At 51.3% G+C, this 26,335-nt stretch overlaps 10 protein-coding genes across 10 annotated transcripts; 4 read left to right on the top strand and 6 right to left on the bottom strand.

The window, feature by feature from the left end:
* Positions 1 to 142: 142 nt before the first annotated feature.
* Positions 143 to 2,870, bottom strand: AUEXF2481DRAFT_69175 (uncharacterized protein; the record flags this gene model as incomplete). The annotated part of the gene is made up of 7 exons (XM_013485098.1): positions 143 to 481; positions 541 to 830; positions 895 to 1,072; positions 1,127 to 1,390; positions 1,443 to 1,724; positions 1,780 to 2,457; positions 2,511 to 2,870. 7 exons carry the CDS (start codon positions 2,868 to 2,870, stop codon positions 143 to 145), a joined length of 2,391 nt encoding a protein of 796 aa, XP_013340552.1.
* Positions 2,871 to 4,043: 1,173 nt separating this feature from the next.
* Positions 4,044 to 5,426, top strand: AUEXF2481DRAFT_69221 (uncharacterized protein; the record flags this gene model as incomplete). Its single annotated transcript, XM_013485106.1, has 2 exons — positions 4,044 to 4,491; positions 4,543 to 5,426. The coding sequence occupies 2 exons, from the start codon at positions 4,044 to 4,046 to the stop codon at positions 5,424 to 5,426; spliced, it is 1,332 nt and encodes a 443-aa protein (XP_013340560.1).
* Positions 5,427 to 5,499: 73 nt separating this feature from the next.
* AUEXF2481DRAFT_8035 (uncharacterized protein) lies at positions 5,500 to 6,306 on the bottom strand (the record flags this gene model as incomplete). Its single annotated transcript, XM_013485022.1, has 1 exon — positions 5,500 to 6,306. One exon carries the CDS (start codon positions 6,304 to 6,306, stop codon positions 5,500 to 5,502), a length of 807 nt encoding a protein of 268 aa, XP_013340476.1.
* Positions 6,307 to 8,577: 2,271 nt separating this feature from the next.
* AUEXF2481DRAFT_111524 (uncharacterized protein) lies at positions 8,578 to 10,934 on the bottom strand. Its single transcript, XM_013485136.1, has 5 exons — positions 10,105 to 10,934; positions 9,733 to 10,055; positions 9,269 to 9,682; positions 9,129 to 9,216; positions 8,578 to 9,068 (listed from the first exon to the last, which is right to left on the bottom strand). The coding sequence occupies exons 1-5, from the start codon at positions 10,601 to 10,603 to the stop codon at positions 8,923 to 8,925; spliced, it is 1,470 nt and encodes a 489-aa protein (XP_013340590.1). The 5' UTR covers positions 10,604 to 10,934; the 3' UTR covers positions 8,578 to 8,922.
* Positions 10,846 to 12,073, top strand: AUEXF2481DRAFT_443766 (uncharacterized protein). The gene has a single exon (XM_013485135.1). The coding sequence runs from the start codon at positions 11,089 to 11,091 to the stop codon at positions 11,818 to 11,820; it is 732 nt and encodes a 243-aa protein (XP_013340589.1). The 5' UTR covers positions 10,846 to 11,088; the 3' UTR covers positions 11,821 to 12,073.
* Positions 12,074 to 12,327: 254 nt separating this feature from the next.
* On the top strand, positions 12,328 to 12,627 carry AUEXF2481DRAFT_8033 (uncharacterized protein; the record flags this gene model as incomplete). Its single annotated transcript, XM_013485021.1, has 1 exon — positions 12,328 to 12,627. One exon carries the CDS (start codon positions 12,328 to 12,330, stop codon positions 12,625 to 12,627), a length of 300 nt encoding a protein of 99 aa, XP_013340475.1.
* A 387-nt stretch (positions 12,628 to 13,014) lies between these two features.
* Positions 13,015 to 13,392, bottom strand: AUEXF2481DRAFT_43468 (uncharacterized protein). Its single transcript, XM_013485070.1, has 2 exons — positions 13,340 to 13,392; positions 13,015 to 13,286 (listed from the first exon to the last, which is right to left on the bottom strand). Exons 1-2 carry the CDS (start codon positions 13,370 to 13,372, stop codon positions 13,104 to 13,106), a joined length of 216 nt encoding a protein of 71 aa, XP_013340524.1. The 5' UTR covers positions 13,373 to 13,392; the 3' UTR covers positions 13,015 to 13,103.
* Positions 13,393 to 14,640: 1,248 nt separating this feature from the next.
* On the bottom strand, positions 14,641 to 19,561 carry AUEXF2481DRAFT_101045 (uncharacterized protein). Its single transcript, XM_013485134.1, has 4 exons — positions 18,925 to 19,561; positions 17,313 to 18,870; positions 17,037 to 17,213; positions 14,641 to 16,360 (listed from the first exon to the last, which is right to left on the bottom strand). The coding sequence occupies exons 1-4, from the start codon at positions 19,404 to 19,406 to the stop codon at positions 14,852 to 14,854; spliced, it is 3,726 nt and encodes a 1,241-aa protein (XP_013340588.1). The 5' UTR covers positions 19,407 to 19,561; the 3' UTR covers positions 14,641 to 14,851.
* Positions 19,562 to 20,588: 1,027 nt separating this feature from the next.
* On the bottom strand, positions 20,589 to 22,498 carry AUEXF2481DRAFT_68997 (uncharacterized protein; the record flags this gene model as incomplete). The annotated part of the gene is made up of 3 exons (XM_013485088.1): positions 20,589 to 20,772; positions 20,825 to 22,383; positions 22,436 to 22,498. 3 exons carry the CDS (start codon positions 22,496 to 22,498, stop codon positions 20,589 to 20,591), a joined length of 1,806 nt encoding a protein of 601 aa, XP_013340542.1.
* Positions 22,499 to 22,900: 402 nt separating this feature from the next.
* On the top strand, positions 22,901 to 26,188 carry AUEXF2481DRAFT_69186 (uncharacterized protein; the record flags this gene model as incomplete). Its single annotated transcript, XM_013485101.1, has 1 exon — positions 22,901 to 26,188. The coding sequence occupies one exon, from the start codon at positions 22,901 to 22,903 to the stop codon at positions 26,186 to 26,188; it is 3,288 nt and encodes a 1,095-aa protein (XP_013340555.1).
* Between the last annotated feature and the right edge of the window lie 147 nt (positions 26,189 to 26,335).

Below are 26,335 nucleotides of genomic sequence, written 5' to 3'. Positions count from 1 at the left end.
GCCTTCAATGTCCACAACGAATGTAGACTAGAATGGCGCCGATTCTATAATTCTTGGCACTCCAACTAATTTACCCAAGTCTAGAGAGCCTATCCGAAGTCTTGTGCCGAGTCCATTGTTGCCGAAGCGATTCTTATCAACCCTACTCAGGTACAGGGCAAAGGTCATAGTTGCCATTGACATTATTGCCCCACCAAGAAGGAAAAGGCTTCGAGCTGCCGGCAGCGCCGAACACTGCGAAGGACAAGATGAAAAGCGCCAGCAAACTAGCACCGTCAAAAGCTCCAGTGACCAAGTACGAGTAGTCTTTGAAAATACGAGGCTTGTAGTTGCGCAAGTAGAACTGGACGTAGAAGCCAGCGACAAGCTGACTCAGGATGACGCAGGTCTGGGACTGATTGTAGGGGATGTAGCCGGCGTAAGCGATGAACTGAGGCATGTTGATGTCGTAAGTGGAGAAGTTGCGGATTTTGGGGAAGAACTGTGATTTCAAAGATCAGTCGGACTGCGGGAGTTTAGAGGATGCGAGAACATGATTACCTGGACGAAGATGCGGTGTACGACGACGATCAAAGCACCGACAGCAACACCTATGGGAACGGCAGAGTATGTGCCGCCTGCTTTGTATAGATACTTGGCCAACGCCCAAGAGCTGGCATTAGTGTTGTAAGACTGAATGGTTGCACCACTCCATGACGCATCACCATTTCCAGAGGTGAGAAGCTCTGCATTACTGGTCACAATAGAGATCATGATGGCATAGTTAAGGAAGCCGCCGAGGATAGTGCCATAGATCTGGGTGATGAACATAGTTCTTGGAGGAATCTTGACTACACTACGGGTCAGCAGTCGATCCAGAATTGGGAGACGGGTGAGACGGCAAGCTATACGTACGATATTCTCCCATCTTCAGGTCATTACACAGATTGACGGTGTTTGTGATGACGTTGTGCGACCAGGCGGCAAAGTACATATTGCCAATCGGACGACCTGGAAGCACCAGACCAGCAATCATCTTGGACAGATTATTGGTAGCAATACCATTACCGAATCGGGAATAGATCAAAGCGCTCTGGAAGTTCTGGGTCAGTGACACACTTATCTGTCGGATTCCCCGCATACTCACGAAAGGTGCAACGACGATACCAACAATCAGAGCGACAACATAAGCCCACACCGGGAGGGTGATGTTCTCTTTAATCACAACAACAAGACCAAGGACGAAGCTGAAGACGAGCACACCCATGTACCACCACCAAGGGACTTCTTTGTAGTGCTTCACCATATGCTGATGGTGTCTGTCATCATATCTTCCTTCCCTGGCGCTTTTGTAAGTACGTTTGATGTCGCCACCCCAAAAAAGGACAGTGTGAGCGATGAGTGCACCGATCTGGATACTTGATCAGCGGCTCTCCTAAGGACGGGAGACTGCATAGACTTACAGCGGCGTTCGCCATGAACATGGAATATGCAAATGCTCCAGTCAGGCGAGGGATGCCATACTTCTCCAAGGCCTCCTCGTCCAAAACTCCGCCCAAGAACACTTTCGAGATTGGATACTTCTTGCCGTCCTGGGATCTGAGTTGTGTCGACATGAATGGCTGTGCTTTCGAGCCCCAAGTGTCTGTGTAGTAGATAGCAAGCATGACCATCATGCAGACGAACACGCCGATGGCTACGTGAGCCTGAAGGATCAAGGGAAGCGAGGTGTTGAAAGAGGTGATCTGTAACATGGTTCAGCCAAACACATTGGTGAGTATCATGTGCCGTGAGACTTACGTATTGCCAGTCGAAAGAGAGAGTGAACATGCCGAGGCCTTCGTTATTCGTCGCTCCACCAAACAGGTTTGTTAACACGGCAGCTTTCTCTCCGGTAGCCTTCATTGCAGCCAAGCAAGGAACGGAAACTGAGTTCAACCACGGAAAGATGTATGCGGGAAAGAACTCGTAGAAGAACATGCCGGTAAAAGCATACCAGAAGAATCGAAGAGGCTTCGAGTCTCTGACTTCTTGCCAGTGCAGTCCCTGGAGAGTCTTGACTGTTGGTAGCGTACTCCAGTACACGGCCTCGACGTGCCACACAGCAATAGGTCGCAACAATCCACAAAGACCATAGCCAAAAAGGCCGATGGAAATCATACTGAGGATCACGGTCGCTGGACTGATGGGGAGGTCGTAAAACAGCTTCTGAGCTGCAAAGACGGTCGAAACAGCAGCAGCATTTGATGCCGATGTAGCAGTGATTGAGCAGATTGCATGTTCCTTCAGGCCCCAGGGTCCAGGATTAAAAAACACAAGGAACGTGATCCAGAATGGTGGCTTTGTATCACCGTTGGTCGACTTCCAGCGCGTGAGGTGACGATCACCTCGGGGAAGAAGTCTCGCCCAAGCATTGCCAACGAAGTATGCGATAAGTACGATAAAAGTGCCCTGGATAGTGACTTGTGTGGGTTTGAACTGGTGATCGTGTCAGAGTACGCACGGATTGGACAAGGGTAGCTTCGACTGACTGTATAGATCTGGTTCATCACTGCTTGGAATGCAGATAGACAGGATGCCAGGAATATACCGCGAAAGGTCATGGAAGGGTCGCCATCGTCACGAAGAGGCAACAGATGGGCAGCTGCATCGGCTCCAGTAACGATGATATGGTCTGGGTTGTCGGTATCCTTGGGATTGTCGCTTGCAGCGTCTGGTGTTAAGATCGCGGTTATGTCCGGATCCAGGGCGCCCTTCTTCTCTGCTCCAAGGCTGTAAGCAGGGATGGAAGCATACTCAGAGGCATTGAGATCATCTGGACTTGAAGCTTCAATGCCATCGAGAGGCTCCACAGAGGCGAGGCCGACCGGCTTCTCCAAAGCATGAGACATGTTGTCTTGTGTGATGATAGCGAGTGATGGTAGTTAGAACAAAGAGGAGGTCGTGAGCGCTCTCAGCTTATCAATGACCGGAAGAGAATCCTTCCAAAGATTTTGCGTTGCATCGCATATTCGCCATCGCGCCTCCGGATAACGAAGAAAATGGTGTGATACCACAAGCGAGAGTCTATGCCCTGTAATAAGGCGTCGTTACATGTCAGAAGAAGGGGATCCAGACCAAGGGCAATGGCTTCAAACCTAGGGCGTATAGTGGATAGATTAATCCATCCGGCAGTAGGTTCAAGTATGGTTCGGCGCACTTCGATGTCGTATAAACAAGCACTCGGTACGCACGGTCGGTTGAAAGGACTAGATTGAGCCTCACGCTAACCAGTTCAAGCAGGTGAGAGAAAATGGATCATCGCAAAGATCAGTTAGGAATAACGACATATCGTCTCAGAATTACGAGACCTCCTGGTCGAAGAACTGGCGTTCGTTGCTTGCTGCTGCTTGGAACACGCTGCTTGGAACACTGGAGCATCCAGGCGTATTGGCAGACTGGACCCTGGGTTATGGTTTGTTTGGCGCTTTCTCGACAGACCGGGTATTTGAAGCGACGGTCACGTAACAAACTGTCTAACGACACGACCAGCAGAATCGTACATCGCGAGTCGACTGGTGTGGGTCAGTATGGGTATGGCTGTCTGGGCCTCCTTCGTGAGTGAAGTTGTTCCTGTGGCACACAATCGACGCGTCGACGGGTCGTGGAGCCTAGGCCGTCAAACCATCTTCTCTGGTCGCTTGAACACGATAAAGCAAGATCTTTGCTCGGAACACACGTCGCGATACTAACGCCGTGATCAGACACGCGTGGATTCACTGAGCATTTCTAGCGCAGGTCATGTAGTCTGCAGATCCGATTGTAAGGCTGATGGCTATGATTTTCGTTTTCACACAAGCAAAAGATGCAGGCAAACATTTTCACAGTTGCGGACAGGACGCTTTCCCCGCACCAAATCTGCGAGCCCGCACACTTTCCCGTCGGAAAACTCTCCTAAGGTTCACACGCCCTGTCAACGACAAGCACAAACAACAGCATTGAAAATGGGAAAATGCGTCTACAACTCGCCCAGGAACGCTCGAAGATCTCCTCGTGACAAAATCTGAATCCACAAAACCACATCGATGTCTTCTCTAGAATTAAATCACCTCGACGACGCGGCTCTGTCGGAAGACGTCCATCGCGACTCCTTCTCCAGAACCCAACACCACCCAACCACCCAAAGCCTCGCACCCATCGATGGCGGTCTTCAAGCTTGGCGAGTCCTCCTAGCAGCCTTCATGTTCGAAGCCATTCTCTGGGGCTTCCCCCTCTCCTTCGGCATTTTTCAGGAGTACTATTCAACCATTCCGGAGTTTGAGGGCTCTCCGTACATCACTTACATTGGTAGTATAGCGACTGGGCTTTGTTATATGGGTGCGCCTTTGATGGCGCCACTTGTCAAGAGGTATGCGATGTATAGAAGGTATATGGTTGTGGGGGGTTGGTTGATATGTCTGGGGAGCTTGGTGGCGGGGAGTTTTGCTGATGAGATGGGGGCTTTGATTGTGACGCAGGGAGTCATGTATGGTGGTAAGTTAGAAAGGCTTGATGAAGGTTTCGCTCATGCTGATTTTTCTGTAGTCGGTTACCTGATCATCTTTTATCCTGTGGTTAGTATGGTCAATGAATGGTGGGTGGCTCGCCGCGGCCTTTCCTGGGGTATTCTACTGGGCTCTTCTGGCGCTTCTGGGGTCGCTTATCCATTCATTATCGAGGCTTTACTGCACAAGTATGGCTATAAGACTACTCTACGAGCAATGGCTGTGGCGACAGTCATCATGACAGGTCCACTGCTGCCCTCCATGAAAGGACGCTTGCCAGCTTCTCACAGCAGCAGTCTCGCAAAGACGGACTGGAGCTTCATGAAGCAACCGATCTTCTGGTTATACATTCTGTCAACCACATCGCAGAGTCTGGGCTTCTACTTGCCTAGCTTATACCTGCCTTCCTATGCCTCGACTGCCGGCTTGGACTCCAGACTCGGAGCTATGCTGATCGCACTCATGAATGTGTCTTCAGTTGCAGGGCAATTCACTTATGGCTACCTATCTGATGGTCGAATACCGCTGAACATGCTTTTACTATCCACGATGTTGGTCTCGACAGTCGTCGCATTGACGTTATGGGGATTGGCAAAGTCTTTGGTCACGTTGGTCATCTTCGCATTGATATACGGCTTCTTTGCATATGCATTTCTTGCTATGCGGGTCAGGATGGGTACTGCTGTTGCGGCAGAGCAGAGCGATACCATGGTCATGTTCTGCCTTTTCTCGTTCGCTCAAGGCATTGGCAACGTATTGGCAGGACCTATAAGTGGCATGCTCTTAACGCCATATGTCGAAGTACACGAGTATGGCTATGGAAGGTACAAGACTTTGATCGTCTTCACTGGTGCGGCAATGTTCACGAGCGCCATCTTTGCAGGTCTGGCGCATCTGGTGCCAGCGAAGCGCAATACAAGATGATCTTGTGGTTTCGTGCAATGAATGGAACCTCGTGAACATTACTATAATTACTCATCTACAATCATCATAACTATTACAGCAACATCATGGCTCCAGCAACAAAGGCGAGCATTCCCTCGCTCACGACGACAGCATTGGCAGCACCAGTCGCGGCACCAGAGGCAGAAGAGGCAGAAGAGGCCACGCTGGACGAAACCTGACTACCACTGCTCGATCGACTCGAACTCGAAGACTGTCTAGACGAACTCGAACCAGTCGAGGAAGAAGCTCCAGTCGTGGTAGCAGCGCTAGCAGCCAAAGAAGCACTACTCGAGCGAGTCGCACTCGACGACACAGCAGCAGTAGCTTGCGCAGCACTCCCAGTAACAGCACCAACACCCTGATTACCAGAAGCTGTGTAATAGAGGCTCACGGCGCTTTGACTCGGGTATTGGTCACTGAGCGTTGTGGCAGCACCAGTTGCGGTCTGTGGACTTTCGTCACTGATAGACGAGAAATAGCTCGCGAACACCGCAGTAGGTGTACCGGTGCAAAAAGCAGAGGAAGCAGAAGAGATGATGGCTTCGTTGGCTTGTGCGACAGCTTCACTGCGTGTGCCGTGGACGTATTGGCAGTTCAAACAGCCGCTCCAGTTGGGGAAGTAACCGCCATTGCACATGCATTGTTGGTGTGCTGAGTAGTCGAGGGGAGCGGTGCCATTGGGCTGGCAAGCAGATTCAATGTTGATGATTTGCTGACAAGGCGGGATCGGCGATGTGGTGTTTGGGAAGCAGACTTCACGAATGTATTCCTCCGTGTTGTCGGTTTGACGTGTGAGAAGAGGGGAGTCGGAAGCAGCAACCACAGTAGCCAGAGCGGCAAGAGCGAAACTGTACTTCATGACTGCAATAATGTAGCTCAGAAGAAACGAGATAATCCAGTATGCGGCAGACAAAAAAGAGAAAAGCAAGGTGTGGCATCCGCGACCAATTTATTCTTTCCTGGCCTGACCTACCAAAATCCTCCCGAGGCAATAGATTCCTCAGGTCCAAAACTTTACAGAATCCTACGAACAGCCAAATTAAAGTGATCGTCCACCAATAAGACACGCATACCACAGAAGAGCATGCGACCAAATCATGCTCAAAGAATTTAAGCATATAAGATCCTGAAATTGGCGTCGCGCCGTTGTTATGACGTTCCTGCAAAGAGCAAGCCACCGTCCCGATTAGGAAGGACGGGGAAATGAAGACGGTGAGCATAGCCGTTCCTGTCAGGGACGCGTCCCTGGACCGACCCTTTGATCGTCAGAACACTGGATGGCAAAGTGTGTCTCGGATGGTCAGATCCTGACCTCGATGGTCGAGGCAAAAGTTGTTGAGAAGTCAGGAAAGTCTTGGGAGGGAGAAGACAAGGGCGCGGTTTTCTGGATGTTTGCGCCCGGGTGCTTCCGCGGCTGCGCTATCGAGCGAAGAGGCGCCGATGAGATTAGGTGCTCTATCTCATGGGTATCATTTACGTGCGTATGCTTTATTGACTTCCTGCAGCGGCTACTCCTGGTAAGCGCTGCGAGGCGAAGTCGAGATGTTGCTCGGATGACCTTGGCTAGATGATTGTCACTTCATCATTCTTGCTAGGAGGATGGTATAGCTCAACGGGGAGAGCGCCTGGTAGTCCATCCTGGAGTGGAGCAGCTTCCATCGATCATGGATACCCACTCTAGCTACAGTATATCGAAAAGGGCATTCTGCTTCTGCTCGCTATAGTGATGGCCGATTCCTCCTTCGCCTTGCGCGCGGCATCCCATACGTACATTCCCTTTTGTTTGATATTGCGACGATGATGACGGCAGCGGCACGGGAAGAAGTGGCATTGGTTACGAAGTGAGCCTCGGCGGCGAAGAGGAAAGGCCGAGCGTGCTAAGCGAGGGTGACGACTGCTAGGTCAATCGCTTGCCTCAGCTCGCAGGCACGAAGATGGTACTCTGGCTACTAGCGATACTTTCGGGTGTACGTAGCAAGCAGCATCTGAGGCGAACTGGGCAAACCTTGTCAAGATCTGGTCAGGAACAGCGAAATTTTACCTGACGTCGAGAGTGTACGACTAGATGTTGGCCTTGAACACGAGGTACTTCGCCTATGAATCGATCGGCCACTCAGGAGGTCATAAATCATCATGTTGACATGTGCCACATCAGCTGCTGACACGCTCCAGTGAAGACAAGCTTCGCTAAGCTATAAGAGCCGTATCAGGCTTTTTCGACGGAGTATCATGCATCGACATGTGCGCGATACAGATCTTCTCGAGATTCGAGACTTGAGAATTCTTCCCACCACTTGATTGCCGCCCTCCAGGCACACGCGCGGTGTGTGTTTTGCCCGGCGATATGATGCATCTCACTTTTGATTTCAGCCACTTACTTCAACCTTTCCATGGCATACTATGAGAAGAGATGTGGCACAAAGCTTGTCAAATCTTGGCCACTGGTATGTCTCCCTTACATGACTCTTATTCGTCAGCTGAGAGTATCGGGTGATCAATATTGATCGTCACCATGCTCATCTCTTCCATATCGGTTCGGAAGGACGGCCTTTTCCTCGTTTGGAAAAGCTATGCTTCGTATTGCAGAGTAAGCATTGTTCGGAGTCTATATAAGACGACTGCAAGGTCACCCACCTATCCTCCCAAACCGCATTCACTGTTTTATCCTCTATACATTTCCTTCTGCTCTTCATACAAAGAGACCTCGACATCTTTCTCTACCACTCCTATTGATTACCATGAAGTGGGCCACGATTCTCCTCTTTTTTGCTGTTGGCAGCAACGCCGCCCTGTTCGGCAAACGCGGTTGTTATACATCCAGCTGTGACGAGTGCAAAGAACAGTACGCTATGGAGGAATGCTCTTCCGAGCCTTATGCCAATGGAGGCTGTGACGGAGACCCAGCTTATGGAGGTTTGTGATGAGTCCCCATCCCTGCCAGACAAAATTGGCCTCTGCTGACGGAACTATAGAAGCGGCATGTAAGCAGGGAGGATGCTGTTAGACTCTCCCTCCTGCCCTCAAAGCTTTTCCTTCTCTCGAGACTTGCTTCGGGGTTATCGCGGAATCTTGTGGCGGATAGTTAGACTCAACCCCAGAATTTATCGATCTTATCACTTTCTTGAATGACCGTAGATCCACCTGCGCGAAGTTGCAGGGAGTTCATATGATTGTGTGGCAAATGTATTCATTCGAAACTCCGAGGTCCAGGAGGAATTCGTCCATTTAGATCCCTGACGACTGTACATTACGAAAAAGTTCCTCGAGGATAAAGTGCTTGGAGGATGAATATTCGGCTACCACGCGGAATAAACAGTGTCTGGAGTAGCTGAGATATGGAAACCACTGTCCATTGGGCATCAAACAGAATATTCGTACAAGAAATAAACCTCATCGTGTACATGACGAAAGCTTTCGTTATTCGCCAGCCAAACCCTTCGAGCTCCAATGGAAATTAGCACTGGGGAGGCAATATCTACTGCTTGATTACTTCCTCACGGTAAGAGGTGATTCCAGCCTTCTCCATGGCGATCTCAGCAGCTTGAGGGTCTTCGAGGGCGTGCGGCACAAGCTGATCACCGAACAGTTCATCCATCTGCTCGAGAGTCTTGCCCTTGGTTTCTGTTCAGAGACACGAGTTAGAAGACCAAAGCGTGAAAAAAGCGTGGGTAAGCTACTGACCGGGATAGAAGAAAATGTAGCATAGCATAGCGGCAATGTTGAACACAAAGAACACGTAGAAATACTTGATGCCGATACTTGCGAGGGCCTTGAAATAGATGTCAGTATGTTTTGTCTTACTGCAGCACTGATATCATTACCTGTGGACTGAATTGAGCAAATATCAGATTGATAGTCCAGTTGGTGAATGTTGTCACCGCGTTACCGAATGCTCTGACCTCGACAGGGAAGATTTCAGCCGGGTAGACCCAGGAAATGATTCCCAAGGGAGTGTAGAACAAGGAAAAGACGAAATTCATGGCGACCATAGCACGCAGCATGTTACCGTTGTTGATGTCCAGATTCTGGTACATCGCAGCATTACAAACGAGAGCAGCTGCGAGACCCGCAGCAGAAACGATCAAGGGCTTGACACGACCAGTTCTGTCCAGTGTCCAGAGACCGATGGTGCAGTAGACCACGGAAAGGGCACCGCTAATTCCAGTGATCTTGAGCGAAGTTGATGTGCTGATACCAAGGAGCTCGTAAATCACATTGCCGTAGTAGTTGATGACCTTGCAGCTTGTCAGCGGGTTGTGGCTATGATTAAACTTTCGACGCTCACATTGATGCCACTAAGAGGGCCAAATGCCTGAACACCACAGCCCAGCAACAGACGCTTGCGCCAGCTTGCTTTGGTGATTATGGTCATGATCGAGGTCTGGTTGTTGGCACGGTCGGCTTCAATCACGTCTCGAATCTCGCGGAACTCGAGCTCAATCAGAGTCTCTTTCTCGGAGGTGCCGTCTCCATGAAGCTTGAAGAGGATGGCTTTTGCTTCGTCGTGTCTGTCTTTTTCCATGAGCCAGCGAGGACTCTCGTGGAGAAACCAAATTCCGAAGACAAGAATGCAGGCGGGAATACATTGAAATGCAAGAGGAAAGCGCCCTGACGATGAGTAAGCTCAAGCTACTCAATGGACCCGAGAGATACTTACAAGAGAATTGTGTCTTGTTGAATTCGCATCCGTAGCCGAGCCACTGAGCAACAAGGAATCCCCAACTCAACATCCACTGAAGGAGACCTGACAAAGCGCCGCGGTGCTTCGATGGAGAGATTTCGGCGGCGTACATTGGAATGGTGGAGGTGAGCATACCCACCGCAGCGCCTGCGATGAATCTTCCAACAATGAGCATCGGCATATTTGCTGCGCCTGCCTGTAGAGCACATCCAAGAAGAGAGATACAAGAACCTGCAGCAATGGTCCTCTTCCTGCCCAGGCGGTCTGCGATAACCATGTTGATGATGGTGCCGAGCATTGCGCCTCCCTGGAAGGCAGAGACGATGCCACCAGTGACAGTGGCATTAGGGTGATGGAAATAATCCTTGAAAGTGTCCAAGACAATGGTGGAACCAATAATTCCAGAGTCATAACCAAAGAGGAAACCTCCAATGGCAAGGAAGACGCTAGATAGAATGTAGGTCGATTTGCCCATGATTGCCAAAAAGATGCTGTTGCTTCCAAGTCCTCGAGAGGGATCTACAGGTCCTTATATACACACGCATGGTCTAGTCTAAGACTTATCCACACCCCAGCCTGGGGTTTGTACCATGGGGAACAACGGCAGATCGTGGCGGGTATAGTGAGGGGTCCCCTCCTGGCAGTGATCATGAGACGGTCAGCCATCCGCATTGCAACAAGGGACGAGAAGTCAATTCCGGTTGATGGTGCCGAGACTGCGTGCGTAGAATAGGGCTCTGACCTGTAGTCATACCGCGAGCTGAGTGGAGCCCTAAACGCACCTCCAGAAAAGGACATGGCGTCGGTGTATCTCTTGCGAAGTTCATTATTCTCCTGTGCAAAAGTCGTTGGTCGATCGGTGCGTCGCGTGGCCAGCCAGAGCTTCGAGAGGGTTGTTTACCTTACTTTCTTATTTACTACACCACAACCACATTTAATTAATGCGAATTGAGCATCGTAATGACGTCCTCTACTGCTGCGGATGCTATCCTGAGCATTTTGAATCAATCCGATACCTCTGAGGTTGCCGCCGACGCGACAAACGAAGTTTCGACTCCCAACAACGATTCACCATTATCATCGCCACCACGCTCTACCTATGCAACACCACGCTCTACCCGCAGTTCAAAGCGCGTACACTGGGAAGATACTATCAATGATCAATCCACCAAAAATCTACGTCGTTCTACGCGTGGTGTACCTCCCAAAAGGCTGGTAGAGTCGCAATCAGACGCGCAGCCGACTAGAGCGCAGGCCTCGCGAAAACGCAAGACGCCTGTTCAACAACCACAACTAAGTCCAATACTTCCTAAAAGAAGTAGGAAGGCCCTTTCAGATGTACCGAATACATTAGGAAAAAAGAAGGGATCAAAACCGACCAGAAGTACGGTCTTACAGCCACCTACGCGAGCGAAGCCTCCTACGAAGCCGTCCTCTTCGAAATCCACCTTCCACCCCTCTACCCCTACACGACCAACAACCACACCTCCAATTAGTACCAAATCGCAGGATAAGCGACATAGAAGTAAAGAGAAGAGGCCCTCGATGCGACCTGTACAAAAATCGGTGGTTGAGAGGGCTACACCTACTCCTCCACCTCCAATTCGGTACAAGCTCCATTTCCAGACTAAGTGGTGCCACCGGACCTTGTCAAATGACGATACACTGGTACGCGACACTTATATGGGGTAGACGGAAGTGATCTAGTGCATGGATGAGCCGGTTATACGTTACTGTACGTCTCATATGATAGACGATTATATGCCTTATAGCATTCGCGCGATTGTTATATCAACCCCCTCTCGCGGAGCGAAGGAAACCAGCTCAGTCACCCTTCTACGAGTTGATCCTCTACGCTGGCAACAAGTTATGGACCTTGTATCCCTTAACTTCTCTGTTAACATGAAGGATATCTACGTCACTGTTGAGTCTGTATGGACTGTCAGAGGGGTTACACCGCCGGAGGAGCTAACGTCAATCTTAGAGGTAGAGCCTTCCTCGGCGTCAAGTTCGCGCAAGTCAAAACGGACCGAGCGATCTATCCAATAGAGCGCCGACTACCAGGACACTCGAGGTCTCTTTTGGAACGAGATAAGGTCATTCTGGACTTGCCCTGACCCTGCTACATGCAAGGTAAAGCTGCGCCTCGGCATTGCATGCTGGATCCACAAGGGAAAGCACTACGAGATCACATATAAGATGGCGGCGAGGTGGCGCGAGGCATGCGACCGCGAGGGTGGCAGTGTACGACACCCTCCGAAGACTATCAGACACTTGATTAAGCGCCAGCATGAGGAGATTGAAGCTATACACGAGCGCCAGCAAGCAGAGAAGCGAAAGGGTAGAGGTGTACCCTTACAGGCTTCACCCTCTGTCTCACAGGTATTCTACGTTGGAAGTCAACCACCAGTACCATCTCTAGACCATCCAGCACCCCAAGCCGCTCGCCAGAAGTCCAACAGTCCTATACCACAAGAGCTTGACAATGGCGACGGTTAGATAGCCTTCTAGGACTCGTGTAAGGGTGCCATTAAGAGTACTCGCCCCGAGGGGTGGCAGGTTGGACTTGATAGAGCTATGGTAGCTCTTGATGCTGACTTCTGGACACTTACCATGCTATTTAAGGCTCCCGACGATGTATTGGAAAGGGTTGTGCCTCAAACCGGACTGCGTATGTTGATTCATGACCACTTGTCGAAATTTATCTCTCGGCATAAGGAGAGCCGAATTACGTGCTCCCAGGAGTTAATCTCTGGTAGTAGCACACCAAAACTAATCTCCCTAGATAATATCGAGATCTCGAGCGATTCCAGTTCCCAAAATCTCGACAGTTCGAGCAACGACGACCTCGACAGCGAGCACCAAAGCGATACAAGCGATGGGCACATCTAACAGTCGACTTTAGCATGTCTAAACAGCCCTCGTATATCCTCCCCTTGTAGTGCAGCGTAAGTCGCCTCCTCAAGGTGCTCCTTCTATGCCAACTTATACCCGTTACCTTCTAGTCCCTCGTACTCCTCGGGCCTCGGCGCTAGATCCCTCCACCGCTTTAACCACTGCTTTAAGAGATGGAAGGACTGCTCAATTGGATTGAGATGAGGCGAATAAGGTGGCAGATACAGCAGGTACACCCCGGCCTGCGAGCAAATGTCTATAATCTGCAGATTCGCGCTCGTCAGCTCGATCCAAATGCTTGCTCTTTGATACACACCCTCTTTAAGTGATGGGTAGAGCAGTTATCCATCACAACTACACTTCTTTTCCCAGGAAACGGCTCGCATTGAGGTAGTACTGCCGTCTCAAGCCAGTGCTCGAAGATCTCCTGTGTAACAGCTCCCTCTACGACAAGCGTCGTTCTAGGTAAGTACCCATTGATATCGAGGGCCGGCAGCACTGAACAGCGAGTCTTAGATACCAGTTTAGACGTCGTAAAAGCAGGATGACCTATTAGTGACTAGGACCGTCGTCGAAACAGGACCTTCTCGCTAGCTGCTGATTCATCCAGATATACCAGCATTTCCGCCGGGTCGTCAACGGCACCGGTCGTAACCCCCTCGCGCAGTAGCTCTGCTAGTCTCTCTTGATATACACCTTGTTAAGCAGTGTCCCTTCGACTAGCAATGCGTGTGTTGACCTTGTTGGTCAAGGACTGGTTCTTGAGAAGGCGACTGATCGTCGATCTGTCGACTGTTACATCAAATTGACACCACAATTCAAATGCCATCTCCTCCTCCTATAGATCGTTACGGAAGGCGAGCAGATCAATCAACCACTCAGTCATCAACGGTGTGATCTTACGAGGGCGGCCTATCGCCTTCTTCGCATTTCGCGGCTTCCGTACCTGTCTAAAGCACTCAAAGTTCGTGTGGAGCTATTGAATAGTACTCTTAGAACTACGAGGGAAGATCTTCCGAACTGTTGCGGCAGTACAGTTGTCGTTAAACATGGCCTATATAAAGTCCTTGTCGCTCTCCGAGAGCGCCATCTCGACGAGCTATTGACACCTCTATAAACGGTCAGATATTGCCCGGCAGGCTTCAAAATTTATGCAGAATGCTCACGTCGACGATACACCTTGATAATAGCTATACAGCTAGATAGAGAGCTTCAATTGATGCAGTAGTAGTAGATAGTAGCACGAAATAGCACGATTTTGACGGGTGGCGGGCCACCCCACAGTGTCATCGACCAACGACTTTTGCACAGGAGAATAGTCGCAAACGGCTCGCTGCATCTTGCGCGAACTGATCCCCCCAGTCGGCATATCTTCGAACCGAAGTTGCCGATCGTAACTGCTTGTCGTTTCACTTCATGTATGGTATATGGCGTGCGGATAGAGGCAGAAAAAAGTCCTTCTGGTTCGCTCTTTTCCTTGCTGTCGCTCTACGGCAGGTGTCTCGCATTTCGACAGTCACTTTCGACCACCGAAAGCCACTATGGGAGTCGCGAGCTGCGGGATCCACGGGTTTCACGAAATTATAAGTTTTGACAACTACCAAAGTTGTGTCCTTCGGCGTAGTCATTGTTGTTCATGAGGTTCTGATTTCTGAGGTTCTGAGAATCTTGCTGTCGAAGTGTGCGAAGATTTGTTCACGTTCACAAGCTATAGATGGATTGCTTGCTCGAAGCACCAACGTCATTTGTGAGCACCTTGATGACCACTATCTACAAAAATCTCATATCCAGCTTTCAGAAGCACTCTTTAGATCATGTCTTTTGAAATTCAGAGCTGAACTTCCTTACTGACCTCTTCAATAGCTTTGACAAGCCCCTCCAAAGTTCCCTTCCTCGTCTGCGAATTAACAACAACCCTGAAGAACTTTCCATCCTCTCCTGGCGAATAATCGACCATGAAACCTCTCGGAATAAGCTTTTGTGCAATCCTCTCTGTAGTCTTGGAGTTCCTGGTCGCGTCATCTTGCTTGTTATAGTAAAAACAGACTTGCCAACACGGAGGCGGGTTCTCCGAAACCAGAGTAAAGCGATCTGTCTTCTCGACCAGAGACGCAAGGGTAGAGGCAGCGGAAAACGCATCATCAATGGATTTTTCGAAACCAGAGCTGCCGTAGTAGATCCAAGAGAGGGCGAGTTTCAGAGCGTCGCCTCTACGTCCACATTGTGGTGTTAGATCTGCGAGATCGTAGATTTCGGCCTCTGGGCGGATTTTGGCGTCGGCTGTCGAGGGTGTCGAGGCATCGGCGGCGGAAGCGTCGTCTTCTGAGGGGGAGTGGAAGAGGTAGCCTGCTGGAAGTGTCATGGCGCGTTGGAATTGACGCATATCCTTGCCTAGCAGGAATGAGCATGTCATGGGGACACTGAGCATCTTGTGCGGCGTGACGCCAATAGAGTCTGCTCGCTCGATACCATGCAGCTTGTGCTTGTGAGTTGCAGAGAAAATGACAGGGCCGCCCCAGCTACCGTCGATGTGAAGCCAGAGCTTGTGTTTTTCGCAGACGTCGGCGATTGGACCGATGGGGTCGTAGCTACCCAGCACAGTGGTTCCAGCAGTCGCATTGACGTAAAAGGGTACTTCTCCTGCATCCTTTGACTTTTGCACTGCTGCGTCCAGAGCGTCGGGAAGCATACGACCTTGCTCATCCACCGCGACGCCAATAACAGCCGAAGACCCAAAGCCAAACATCTGCGCGGCCTTCTCCAAAGAATAATGACCATGCGCAGAGGTAAAGAGAGTGAATCTCCTACCATTAATACCATCCTTTTTGGTCTCCGGATGCAACGTGTTTCTCGCAATGGCAATACTCGTAGCATTAGACGCAGAACCGCCAGGTTGCGAGATACCACCACCATGAGCACCGCCAAAGCCATAGAGTGCCGCAAGAGCCTTACTAGTCTGTTTCTCCACGAGCGTCAAAGCAGGGGAAACCTGATAGACGTGCAGATTCGTATTCAACACCGCCAGAAGTAATTCAGAAACCACTCCCACAGCATTGGTGGAAGCGTAGAGCTTATCCATGAAGCCTTGATCCCAGGTATTGACACTATATTTCAGGAGCTTGTCCACGATATCAAGAAGTCCCTTTTTTCCTTGAGCATCTTCGGGGAGTTGGACATCGAAGAGCGACTTTAGCTTTTGGGGTGGATGGTGTTCGACGAGGGCGGTTCGGGGCCCTTGGCCTGGGACTTGCAGACCATGGCCAGTATGTTTCGTGGCGGCGTCTTCGTCGGCAGAACGAATAAAAGGGATGACGAGGTCTTGGATAGAATTGAGCAGCTATCATTGCATTAGCTCTTTTGCCATCTTCTCGTCAGAAGCGAGGGGCGTGGAAGTGCAGTCTTACATCTTGAACCTCATCCGCTCTCTCCAATGGCTTTTCTTCTGCCGCTCTAGAAGGTAAAGATGTCATGATAAATGCCAGGCATATGCAGTTGGTCTCAATGTGTAAAGAGATGAGAATTGGAAGGAATATATATACACATGTTTCTCAATGACACCGACATTCGCAAAATAATCCGTCTGACGACATCTCGCGCTATCGCCGAATATCGCCGATCCCGCTTTTAGAGTTTGGGGGACTGAACTGAACGTCGCCGAACTTCGTCGTTGCTTTCGTGGTGTAGACCTGTAGGTGTCACTCGAGCATTTCAACAGCTTCATGACTGCATTTAGAGCCAACACGAGTATAAATGAGGCTGCTCATATAGAATCCGGTTTCGAGACCTCAATCCAAGCACTCTTTGCAAGGAAATCAATTCGGGGGTCGATCCAAGGTTAAAGACATACGAACAGAAGAAGGCGCTGATAAAGAAGAATTCATTCTCGGTTTTGCTTCCACAATTGTCTACGAAAAAGCTATAGACTCTTCAAATCATACCAACGCCAGGTTTTTTGCCCACGTACCCAGGGAAATTTCCATATAAACAGATGAGATGGATACGAAATTCTATACCTTTGTGCTGGTGATCGCATTAGCTCCAGAAGCATGTTTACTCGAGTTTGAAGTCCCAGCAGGCCTGCTCCCGGCCGTCGCTGCCTTTTCCCGCGCTTGCAGAGATCTCGTCTTGTTGGCCGCATGTCTCTCTCTCGCCAATTGAATAGCGCTCTTCTTTTCTCCTCCCGCAGCTTGCTGAGGCACTTGTTGTTGTTGTTGCTGCTCGGCATGTTGCTGTCCTTTATATGCTTTCCTGCTCACTTGTTGCGTGGCGGCTTTGAGATTCGTGTCGACTTCGGAGAAAGATTGGAAACCGTCGTTTGAAGCCTTGTTCTTGGATTGCTTGACCCAATCGCCACGACGGCGTTTGTAGAGGTCCATTTTCCAGTTCTTCCATACAGCGCGGCCGCAGGGGTTGTCGCGGAGAGCTGCTTCATTCTCATTCAGTTCTTCAGCGATGCGTTCGCGGATAAAGGCGAGGCCGTGTGTGCCTTCCCAGATGGCGTCCACGACACGGGATGCGCAGCGATCGAGTGCCATCTCTCCGATGTGGCCGAAGAATTGTTGAATCAGTTTTCGGCGGGAGATGATGCTGGCGTTTTGGGATGTCATTGCTGCTTGGAGGGTGCGGCATATCATTGTGTCACAGGCCATCTTTTGCAATGTTGAGGGTGGGAGGGCAGCGAGGCTCTCGAGAATGAGGGCGCTCAGGGACCCGGGGACTAGGATCATGGTTTGTGCGAGGAGAGAGCCTTGGAGCTTGATGGTGTGGGGGTTTGCACGCTCTTCGGCAATGTGTGCTGGCATGCCTTCGGGGGCTGGAGCATTGCCATTGGCTGCTGGCTCGTCAGTGTCGGGCTTCAACAGCTTGACAATGTCGAAGCCTTCGGGACCGTTGTACGCTTCGCTCAATTGTACAGCAATAGCTTGACTGTCAATTTCTCTGACGGCGCATCTGGTGATCAGGGTCTTGATGACTGCGAAGCGGTTGCGCTCGAGGAGACTGGGAATCTGGGGGCAAATCTGCTCGTGTGCCTCCATGAGATCGTCTTTGCTCAATCTTTCGAGAACCTTGCAAACAACGTAGCAAGCAATCTCGTTACGAGCCAGAGATGCCAAGCGTTCCTTCAACAGACCTCTGTACAAGCTCTTGAACATCTTTCCAGGGGCGTGCTCAATGATGCACTCGATGAGATGAGAACCGATAGGATCGAAGAGCAGTCCGGTGATGAAGGAAGCGCTGTCGCACTCAGGAGTGATTGGGTCGTCGGGAAGGAGAGTGCGGAAGATTGAGTTCTGGTCCTTTGCTTTTGATTTGCCAAAGTGAGTGAGCTCGATTCTCATGAGCAGTTGCAGGGCAGGGTTGCCGAGTTGATGGGTGGCGAGGGCGCGAAGGCTGGTGGTGTCGAGTCCGGAGACACTGGCCGTCATGAGCTTCTCCAGAGCCTCGGTGAACGACTTGGGAACGGGACGACGGTCCTCCTTGGCCTCTGTCGTGCCGTCTTCCTTGTCGTTGCCATTGCTGTTGACGGTGACGTGCTCCTTCTTCTTGCTTTGCATCAGGGACTTGTTTGTCGAGTCTGAAAGAGGCTCGCCGGCCAGAACGAGAAGCAGCACGCGGAGGGTGTGCGAGGCGAAGCGATCGGTCATGAGGAAGCCAACATTGCCTTCCATCTCTCCAAGAGTAAAGAGGAACAGGTTTTCCATGCTGACGTAGATTTCGCCATCTGCAGTCGTCTGGTCTTCAGGCTTGGGAGGGTGGAGGAGTTCTTGGGTGACGGCGGGGGCGGCTTGGATGAAGAGCTTTTCGCAACAATGCGAAGCGAAGCGGTGCTGGAACAAGTGCATGAAGCTGCATGGTCAATTAGTCGTGTAAACATAGTGGCCTCCAAGCAGATCAACTCACTTTCCGCTGAACTTCTGGAACAGCGTCTTGAGCTGAGCCGCTGTCGACAACTGGATCAATCTCTCCATCAACCTAGAGCAAGACTGACTGTTGGCAATCTTGAGTTCCTTGCCGTTGGCCTCGCGGTAGACGTTGGCCAGGAAGAGCGATCTCTCCTCGGCATCGGCAAAGTTGTTCATCTCGAGCATCTCGTCGGCGCGCTTGAAGTATTCCTGCTCTTCCTCGTCCAGCATGCCGAAGAAGACCATTTCCGGGGGTCCGCCGTGGCTCTCGCCATCCTGGTAGCCGCCGTTGGGGAATGCGCCGTCTTGAGGGAGTGCGACAAAGTCCTGTTGTCCGCCTGCCTCGTCGCCTTCGCCATCACCATCCTCTGTCCTTTGTCTCTTTGTCTGCGCAAAATCTTCGTGTAATCCCTCCTCCTCTTCAAGCTTTCTCTTCTTCTCCTCGCCTCTGCGGCCTCTCTTTTTCAACTCGCGAGGCATCTCGCTAATACGGTGATGGTCGACGGTGTAACTATAAGATGCGGATGTATTGGGTGGTGGGTTCAAAGAAGGAAGGCGGAGTTGAAGGGCCTGTGTTTGACCGGTGTGTAATGACTTCACCAGTTTTCCAGGGCAAAACTGAAATCAAATAATTTTTTGATCTCTTGCAGGAGGAAAAAAGGTTCCGATGCGATGCAGATTTTGTGGGGGAGAGTGGTCAGTGCGCTCGTATGTGTTCGAACCACGAAACGTGTAGAAGAAGACTGCGGCTCTGCTCAAACCTTTGATAAGTCCAGAAAAGTAGTGTAATAGTTGCAAACAATCGGTGGGAGAAAAAGGCTTCTTTACGTTGAGTATCTAGCCAAGCGAGGTGTGATTGCAGCCTCTGTTTTCCTCTCCTGCGCGAATCCTGCAAGCCCTCGATCTGCCATCTCACTTTCCCCTCCATCATGCAAGATCCAGATCGTCCATCTGCCAGATTTCGCCCCATCAATGCAATCCCAAGCCCAGGGCTTCTATTGACTTGTAGCAATTCAACCACCGACGTATGATCTATAGTCAGACCTCTGCTCATTGACCTAACCAGACAAGCTCAACACGTTCAAATGTAGCATGATACGACTACCTCCGACACGTGATAAGCCATCGCAAGGCTACGATAGTTGAGCAGAAAAAGGCGTTGGCGGCAAGCGTGGCAGTCGCGCCCATGTGCATAACGCCGTGCCTCCTGTCGGCTCCAACATCTCCTGCATCTACGACGTACCTGTCGCCTGCATCTCACCATCCAATCAACGCCACTGGTCTTACAAGTCTCCATGCGTCAGGCATAAAGTACTTCTGGCCACAACGGTGGCTTCTTGCATCTCTGCGCTGTCCACCATCTGCCGAGTCGCGATCGGTGTGACGCTTCATATCTGCATACTGCCCAATCAGATTGTTGTATTCACAGATCGCGACAGGTGAGACACGAGATGCAATAGCCTCAGCTTCCAAGCCACCGGATATCACATGTCTGTCATCTAGGGGCTCTCGATCGATTGCAAGCCAGATTGACACGAGATCGAGCAACAGTAAATGCTTCTTTCATGTCATATATACAGAACATCCAGAACTCCTGCTCATGTATGCGATGCTGACAAATCAGATTCGTGATCGTGTTTCATGCTCCTGGTTGGAATATGCTCATGCCTTAGTACCATCGCCATTTGCTTCTGACGAGGGAATAGCATCAAGTGCCGTCTTAAAGATGTTCTTCAGAGCCTCGGTCTCTTCGAGGCCTACGCTGAAGCGAACGAGGTTTGCCTCGACGCCAAAGGTCGCGGCCCAATCAAGCTCGGTGTAATGTGCTAGTAGAGCATAAGGCGAGCTGCGGGAGAAAGTCAGCAAGTGGTACGAGAACACGATCCAGAGGAGCATACCTGAGTGTAAAGTTGGTCCCCAATGATGGTCCTTTTGCGGTATTGAGGTTGTCGTAGAAGACCATGGCATCATCCATGGAGTAGAATGTTGCCGACAGCAGACCTCCATATCCTCCGGTCGGTAATCTGCAAGCATCGTAATACTTTTTCGTAGGTGAGAACTTGGGATAGTTGACTTGCTTGATTCGCGGATGTTGCATCAAGACTTCGCAAATGGTTTCTGCGTTGCTGTTGATGCGAGCGATACGAGAGACAAAGTCTCGGCTGTTGCGCTCAAGGAACATGGCGTCCTCCTCGAAGAAGTTATCCTCATAGTCTTGAGCCATGTACTTTTTAAGAGTATCGTAGTAGCGGCCCGCAGGGTTCAAGATGGCCGATCCTCCCATGACATTGCTGTCACCTGAGAAAACCTTGGTCAAGCTGCTCACAACCACATCGGCGTAGGGCAACACGTGAACGTTCAAAAAGTTTCCAATGGTCTCGTCAATGACAACAGCAAAATCGTATTTGTCTGCGAGTTGACGGATGCGTTGCAGGTCGGGACATTTTAGGAGGGGATTGCTAGGGAATTCACAAAAGAAGCCGAGGAAGCGTTCACCAGACTCGAGGCGCTTCTCCAAATCATCCAGATCCTCCTGTTCACCGTTGCCGTAGAACAGGGCACCGGGACCCCACTTCTGGAGAATCTTCAAAGTGTCGACGTATGGGAAGCCGAAGCTTATGCTCTTGTTCTTGGGTCGGATGGCCATGATGCTTCGGTGTGTGTTGAAGATGGAGCTCATGCCGGTGGGATAAAGGAAGACGTCGTCAACAGAAAGACCGTCAGTATTGCGCGTACGCTCGGCGTCTTCGGGATGTTTCAGAGCTTCCTGCAGGTCGAGGTCCGAGGTCAAGGAGCCAGCAATACGACGTCGAATGGCGAGCTTTGCCTGTTTTGCGAACTGGACATTCAAATTGCGACCGAAGCGCTCTTCGACAAAAGCAAATGGATCGGTGCTATCCTTGTCATCTTTCTCCGAGGTTGGCGACTGGTGAGGAGAATCGACCGACATCTGGCGCTGGTAACGGCGGGGACCCTTGCGAGGCTTGTCGTAGATGGTGGCCTTGTCGACCATGGAGCCGTCGACCAAGTGCTTCTCGCAGAACTCTGCTCGTCTGCTGGAAACACCGTCTCCGCTATGTTGCCAGACTTGTTTGGCAACAGGCCAAAGCTCGGCAGGGTATAAGACGGCCGACAGACGAGGTAGAACGCGCTGAGACTCATCGTGTGACTCGGTCTTTGGGTTCGGGACAAAGTCAATGATGCGTGCGGTGCCTTGAGACTCGGGAGCGATACGATGCATGAATTCTAGCAGGCGATTGGCGACTTTGTGAGTTGGAAACAGCATGGCCTTTTGCGATGGGCTGCCGTGACGCTTGACGATTTCAAGTGCGAGACGGTCGATGCTCTTGTGGACGAAGAAGCGAGGATAACCACACTTCATCTTGTCCATGACCCATTTCTGGCCTTCTTCGTAGCCTACATTGGCGGCCCAGGTTGGTAGCGACACACTGACTGCCTTGGTATATAATTAGCGAATGTCGCGTGTAACCAATTGAAGGGTGGTTCACATGAGGCGTGTCCGCTGGAATGGTCTCGCCGACATTGTCGTTGAATGCCAGGGGGACGGGCATGATTGTTTGAAGAAGTGCAGAAAGTTTAGGAGCAAGGTCAGCAACAGCTCGGGCAACGCATACAAGGAAGCGGCATAATAATGACTCGATTGGTTGCCCCACGGCGCTTTTGTCCGACGTCGGCGATGATGAATGCCTGCCGCCTGCCGCGATGAGCCTTATCGATAACGAGTGTGGGGAAAAAAGTCGACGCCAAGCTCGACTTTTAGTTCGACTTTGCGGAAGGCGCGACCAGCTACTTCTGTCGCAACATCTCATACACACCACACGATGGCAGTCCCGTCAAGCAAGAGGAGAAAGCTCAGCCACTCGCCCTCGCCCGTCGAGGACGACGACGTTTCGATCGCCTCGGACAAGCAGATCGAAGACATGGAGGATGATGCTGTGAGCCAGGACGACAAGATGGACGAGGCCGAGGAGCTGGACGAGGAGTCGGACGAAGGCGAGAGCGAAGAGGAGGAAGAGGTGCAAGAAAAGGTCACCAAGGCCAAGGACAACAAGAAGGGTGGCCGCAACGTGTCGCAGGCATCGGCGCTCGAGGCAAGCAGCGCGGCATACACCGGAGGCACCTTCAAGAGCAACATGTTCAAGCTGCAGGTCGACCAGATGCTGCAGAACATGCGCCCGCGACAGGGCGCGAGAGAGGCAGCTGCTGGCGAAGCGCTGCACAGCATCAAGAAGCAGATCGACTCGATGCCCACGCGAGAGCCGCTGCCGCTGCTCGACGCCGAACGCGACATGATCAAGAAGTCAAAGGTCGCCATCCCCTTCCCCGAGCCGCGGCCTGCGCACGACGTCAAGTACAAGCTGGCCTACGAGAAGCCGCAGAACATCAACGTCGTCGGCAGCTTCCCGCTCAAGCTGTCTCTGCGTGACCGCCACGCTCCGCTGTCCATCGACATGCTCGTCACCATGCCCAAGTCGCTGTTCCAGGAAAAGGACTACCTGAACCACCGCTACTTCTACAAGCGTGCCTTCTACCTCGCCTGTATCGCCGCTGCCCTCAAGTCTTCGCTCAAGGATCTTGTCTTCCAATTCGTCAACTTCCGCAACAACCCTTTGCATCCCGTGCTCCTGGTCCAGCCAAAAGAGTCGACTTCCGAGAACAACTGGCGCATCAACATCATCCCTGGTATTCCCGAGGGCACTTTTGCCGACAACAAGCTCTTGCCCAACAAGAACTGTGTGCGCCCCTCTCAGTCCGGCGACGACGAACAGACCCAAGACCTCGCCCCGACCCCCTTCTACAACGCTGCCATCCAAGCCGACAGCCACATCACATCATATCTGAAGTTGCTTCACGCTTCTTCCACCTCGTGTGAGGGCTACACAGACGCTTGTATGCTGGGTCGTGTCTGGCTTAGACAGCGTGGTCTTGCTTCCGACACAAACAAGGGCGGCTTCGGCAACTTTGAATGGGCTGCCACCATGGCAAACTTGCTCAGGACTGGTGCCGGCTCTGGAAAGCCCGTCTTGTCCAGTGGCTACAGCAGCTACCAACTCTTCAAGGCCACTCTTCAGTATCTCGCTGTGAAGGATCTCGCCAAGGAGCCTGCCCTGCTTGATGCTGCCGGTGTCACTCTCGCTACCGAGAACGGCCAGCCGATCCTCTACGACGGCCCTCGCGCTCAGAACATCCTTTACAAGATGACAAACTGGTCTTACCAACACCTCCGCGCCGAAGCCCGCACCACCCTCAAAATGCTGGGAGACAATCTCTTTGACCAATTCGACTCTGCCTTCATCCTCCGTTCTGACAACATCCTGAAGAGATACGACTTGGCCGTCCGTGTTCCTTGCTCAGCACTGACCTCCGAAATCACCGAGGATCGTCAATTGCTCGAGAGATATGCAAAGCTTCACGCCGTCGTCAGTAAAGGTCTCGGTGATCGTGCTACCCAAGTTGTCATCCAATCTCCTGACCACGAGTCCTGGGCACTCGGATCTGCAAGACCCCAGATGGAGCGTAAGGGTGAGCTTCTGGTCGCCGTCAACCTCGACGCTACCAACGCTGCTCGTGCCGTTGACCATGGTCCTGCTGCCGAGCAAAAGAAGGAGGCTGCCGCTTTCCGCAAGTTCTGGGGTGAGAAGGCTGAGCTGCGTAGATTCAGGGATGGAAGTATCTTGGAAAGTTTGGTGTGGGCCACCAACGCTGGAATGTCCATCATCCAGCAGATCCTCACATTCCTGCTGTATCGACACTTTGGACAAGAAGCGGCTGCTAGTGCCGTCTTCTCCGGGGATGAATGCGCTCGTCTTATCAAGCAGAGCAACGGGCTTGTTGCCTTCCAACCCTTGATGGAGGCTTTCAAGACGTTGGAAAGTGATATTCGTGGCATGGATGATTTGCCTCTCACCATTCGTTCTATCCTAGCGTCTGACTCACAGCTCCGTTACTCCTCGATCGAGCCACCACTGTCGTCTCAGCGTCAGATGAAGCGTCCGGCTGGTGTTGTTCTCCAATTCGAGGGATCAGGTCGCTGGCCGGACGATCTCGTTGCTATTCAACGTACCAAGATTGCTTTCCTCCTCAAAATTGGTGAGCTTTTCGGGACATCACAGGAGGATGTCACACATCGCATTGGCTTGGAGAACGAAGGAGAGGATATCTTGAACCAGGCTTTCTTGGATGTCATCTACCCTACTGGCTTCTCTTTCCGCATTCGCATCCACCACGACAGAGAACAGACTCTAATCGAACGCGTTCTCAAATCGCAATCTGCTGCACCTAGCGAGAAAGAGACTGCAGCCGTCGCACTTGCTACCTACAAGCGCGTGTTTATCAAGTCGCCTACTCATACTCAGGCCTTGCAAAAGTTGTGCACGAGGTACCCCGTTCTCTCTCCAACTGTTCGCTTGATGAAGAAGTGGTTTTCGGAGCACTTGTTGAGCAATCACTTTTCTGAGGAGGTCATCGAGCTCTTTGCGATTCATACTTTTACCCGTCCATGGCCGTACAACACCCCTTCATCGACACAAGCTGCATTCTTGCGCACCCTATCCTTCCTCTCTCGTTTCGATTGGCGCGCTGATCCTTTAATCGTGGACCTTGGTGGTGATCTCAATACCGACAACGTCGCAGCAGCAACAACACGCTTTGAGGCATGGCGTAAATTGGACCCGGCGCTCAACCGTGTTGTTCTCTTCGTCGCCAGCAGTGATGACCTCGAAGGCACGACCTGGACGGACGGCACTCCTGCAAAGGTTGTTTGTGGCCGTATGACTGCACTCGCAAAGGCCGCAACAGCTGAAGTCGAGGCCAAGTCGTTGTCGCTGGATGTAGAGACACTCTTTGTCTCCCCTCTCGGCGACTATGATTTCGTCATTCACCTGAATCCCACGAGTGCAAAGTCCAAGGCTGCAAGTGGAAAGTACAAGAACCTTGCCATCGCCGAGGAGACTAATGCGGACCTCGTCGACTATTCACCAACGGATGCTTTCTTCCAAGAATTGCAAAACGTGTATGGTCAGTCATTGGCCTTGTTCTATGGCGGGCCTGGTAGCACTACCATTGCTGGTCTGTGGAGTCCTGTCACTGCTGCTAGAGCTTGGAAGGTAAATCTTTCGTACTCTACTGTGCCAGTCAAGAAGGGCGAGGAGGTTATTGCAGAGATTAACAAGACTGCCGTGTTGGCTGAAATGGCTAGATTAGGTGGCGGATTGGTCAGGAAGATTGAAGCGAATCGATAGAGTACGCAGCTTTGAAGAACCTGCATTGGGGTATCTGTTTTATATATCATGGCGAAATTATGATTCCGATGTTTTTTTTGCTCGACTGAAGGTCATATGTTTCAGTTTGTTGACGTACGATCTGCATCATTGTTCTGCGAAGCGGAT

The sequence above is a fragment of the Aureobasidium subglaciale genome, assembly GCF_000721755.1.
Source record: "Aureobasidium subglaciale EXF-2481 unplaced genomic scaffold scaffold_24, whole genome shotgun sequence".
NCBI classification, from domain to species: domain Eukaryota; kingdom Fungi; phylum Ascomycota; class Dothideomycetes; order Dothideales; family Saccotheciaceae; genus Aureobasidium; species Aureobasidium subglaciale.
This window is presented reverse-complemented; position numbering and strand designations above follow the sequence as displayed.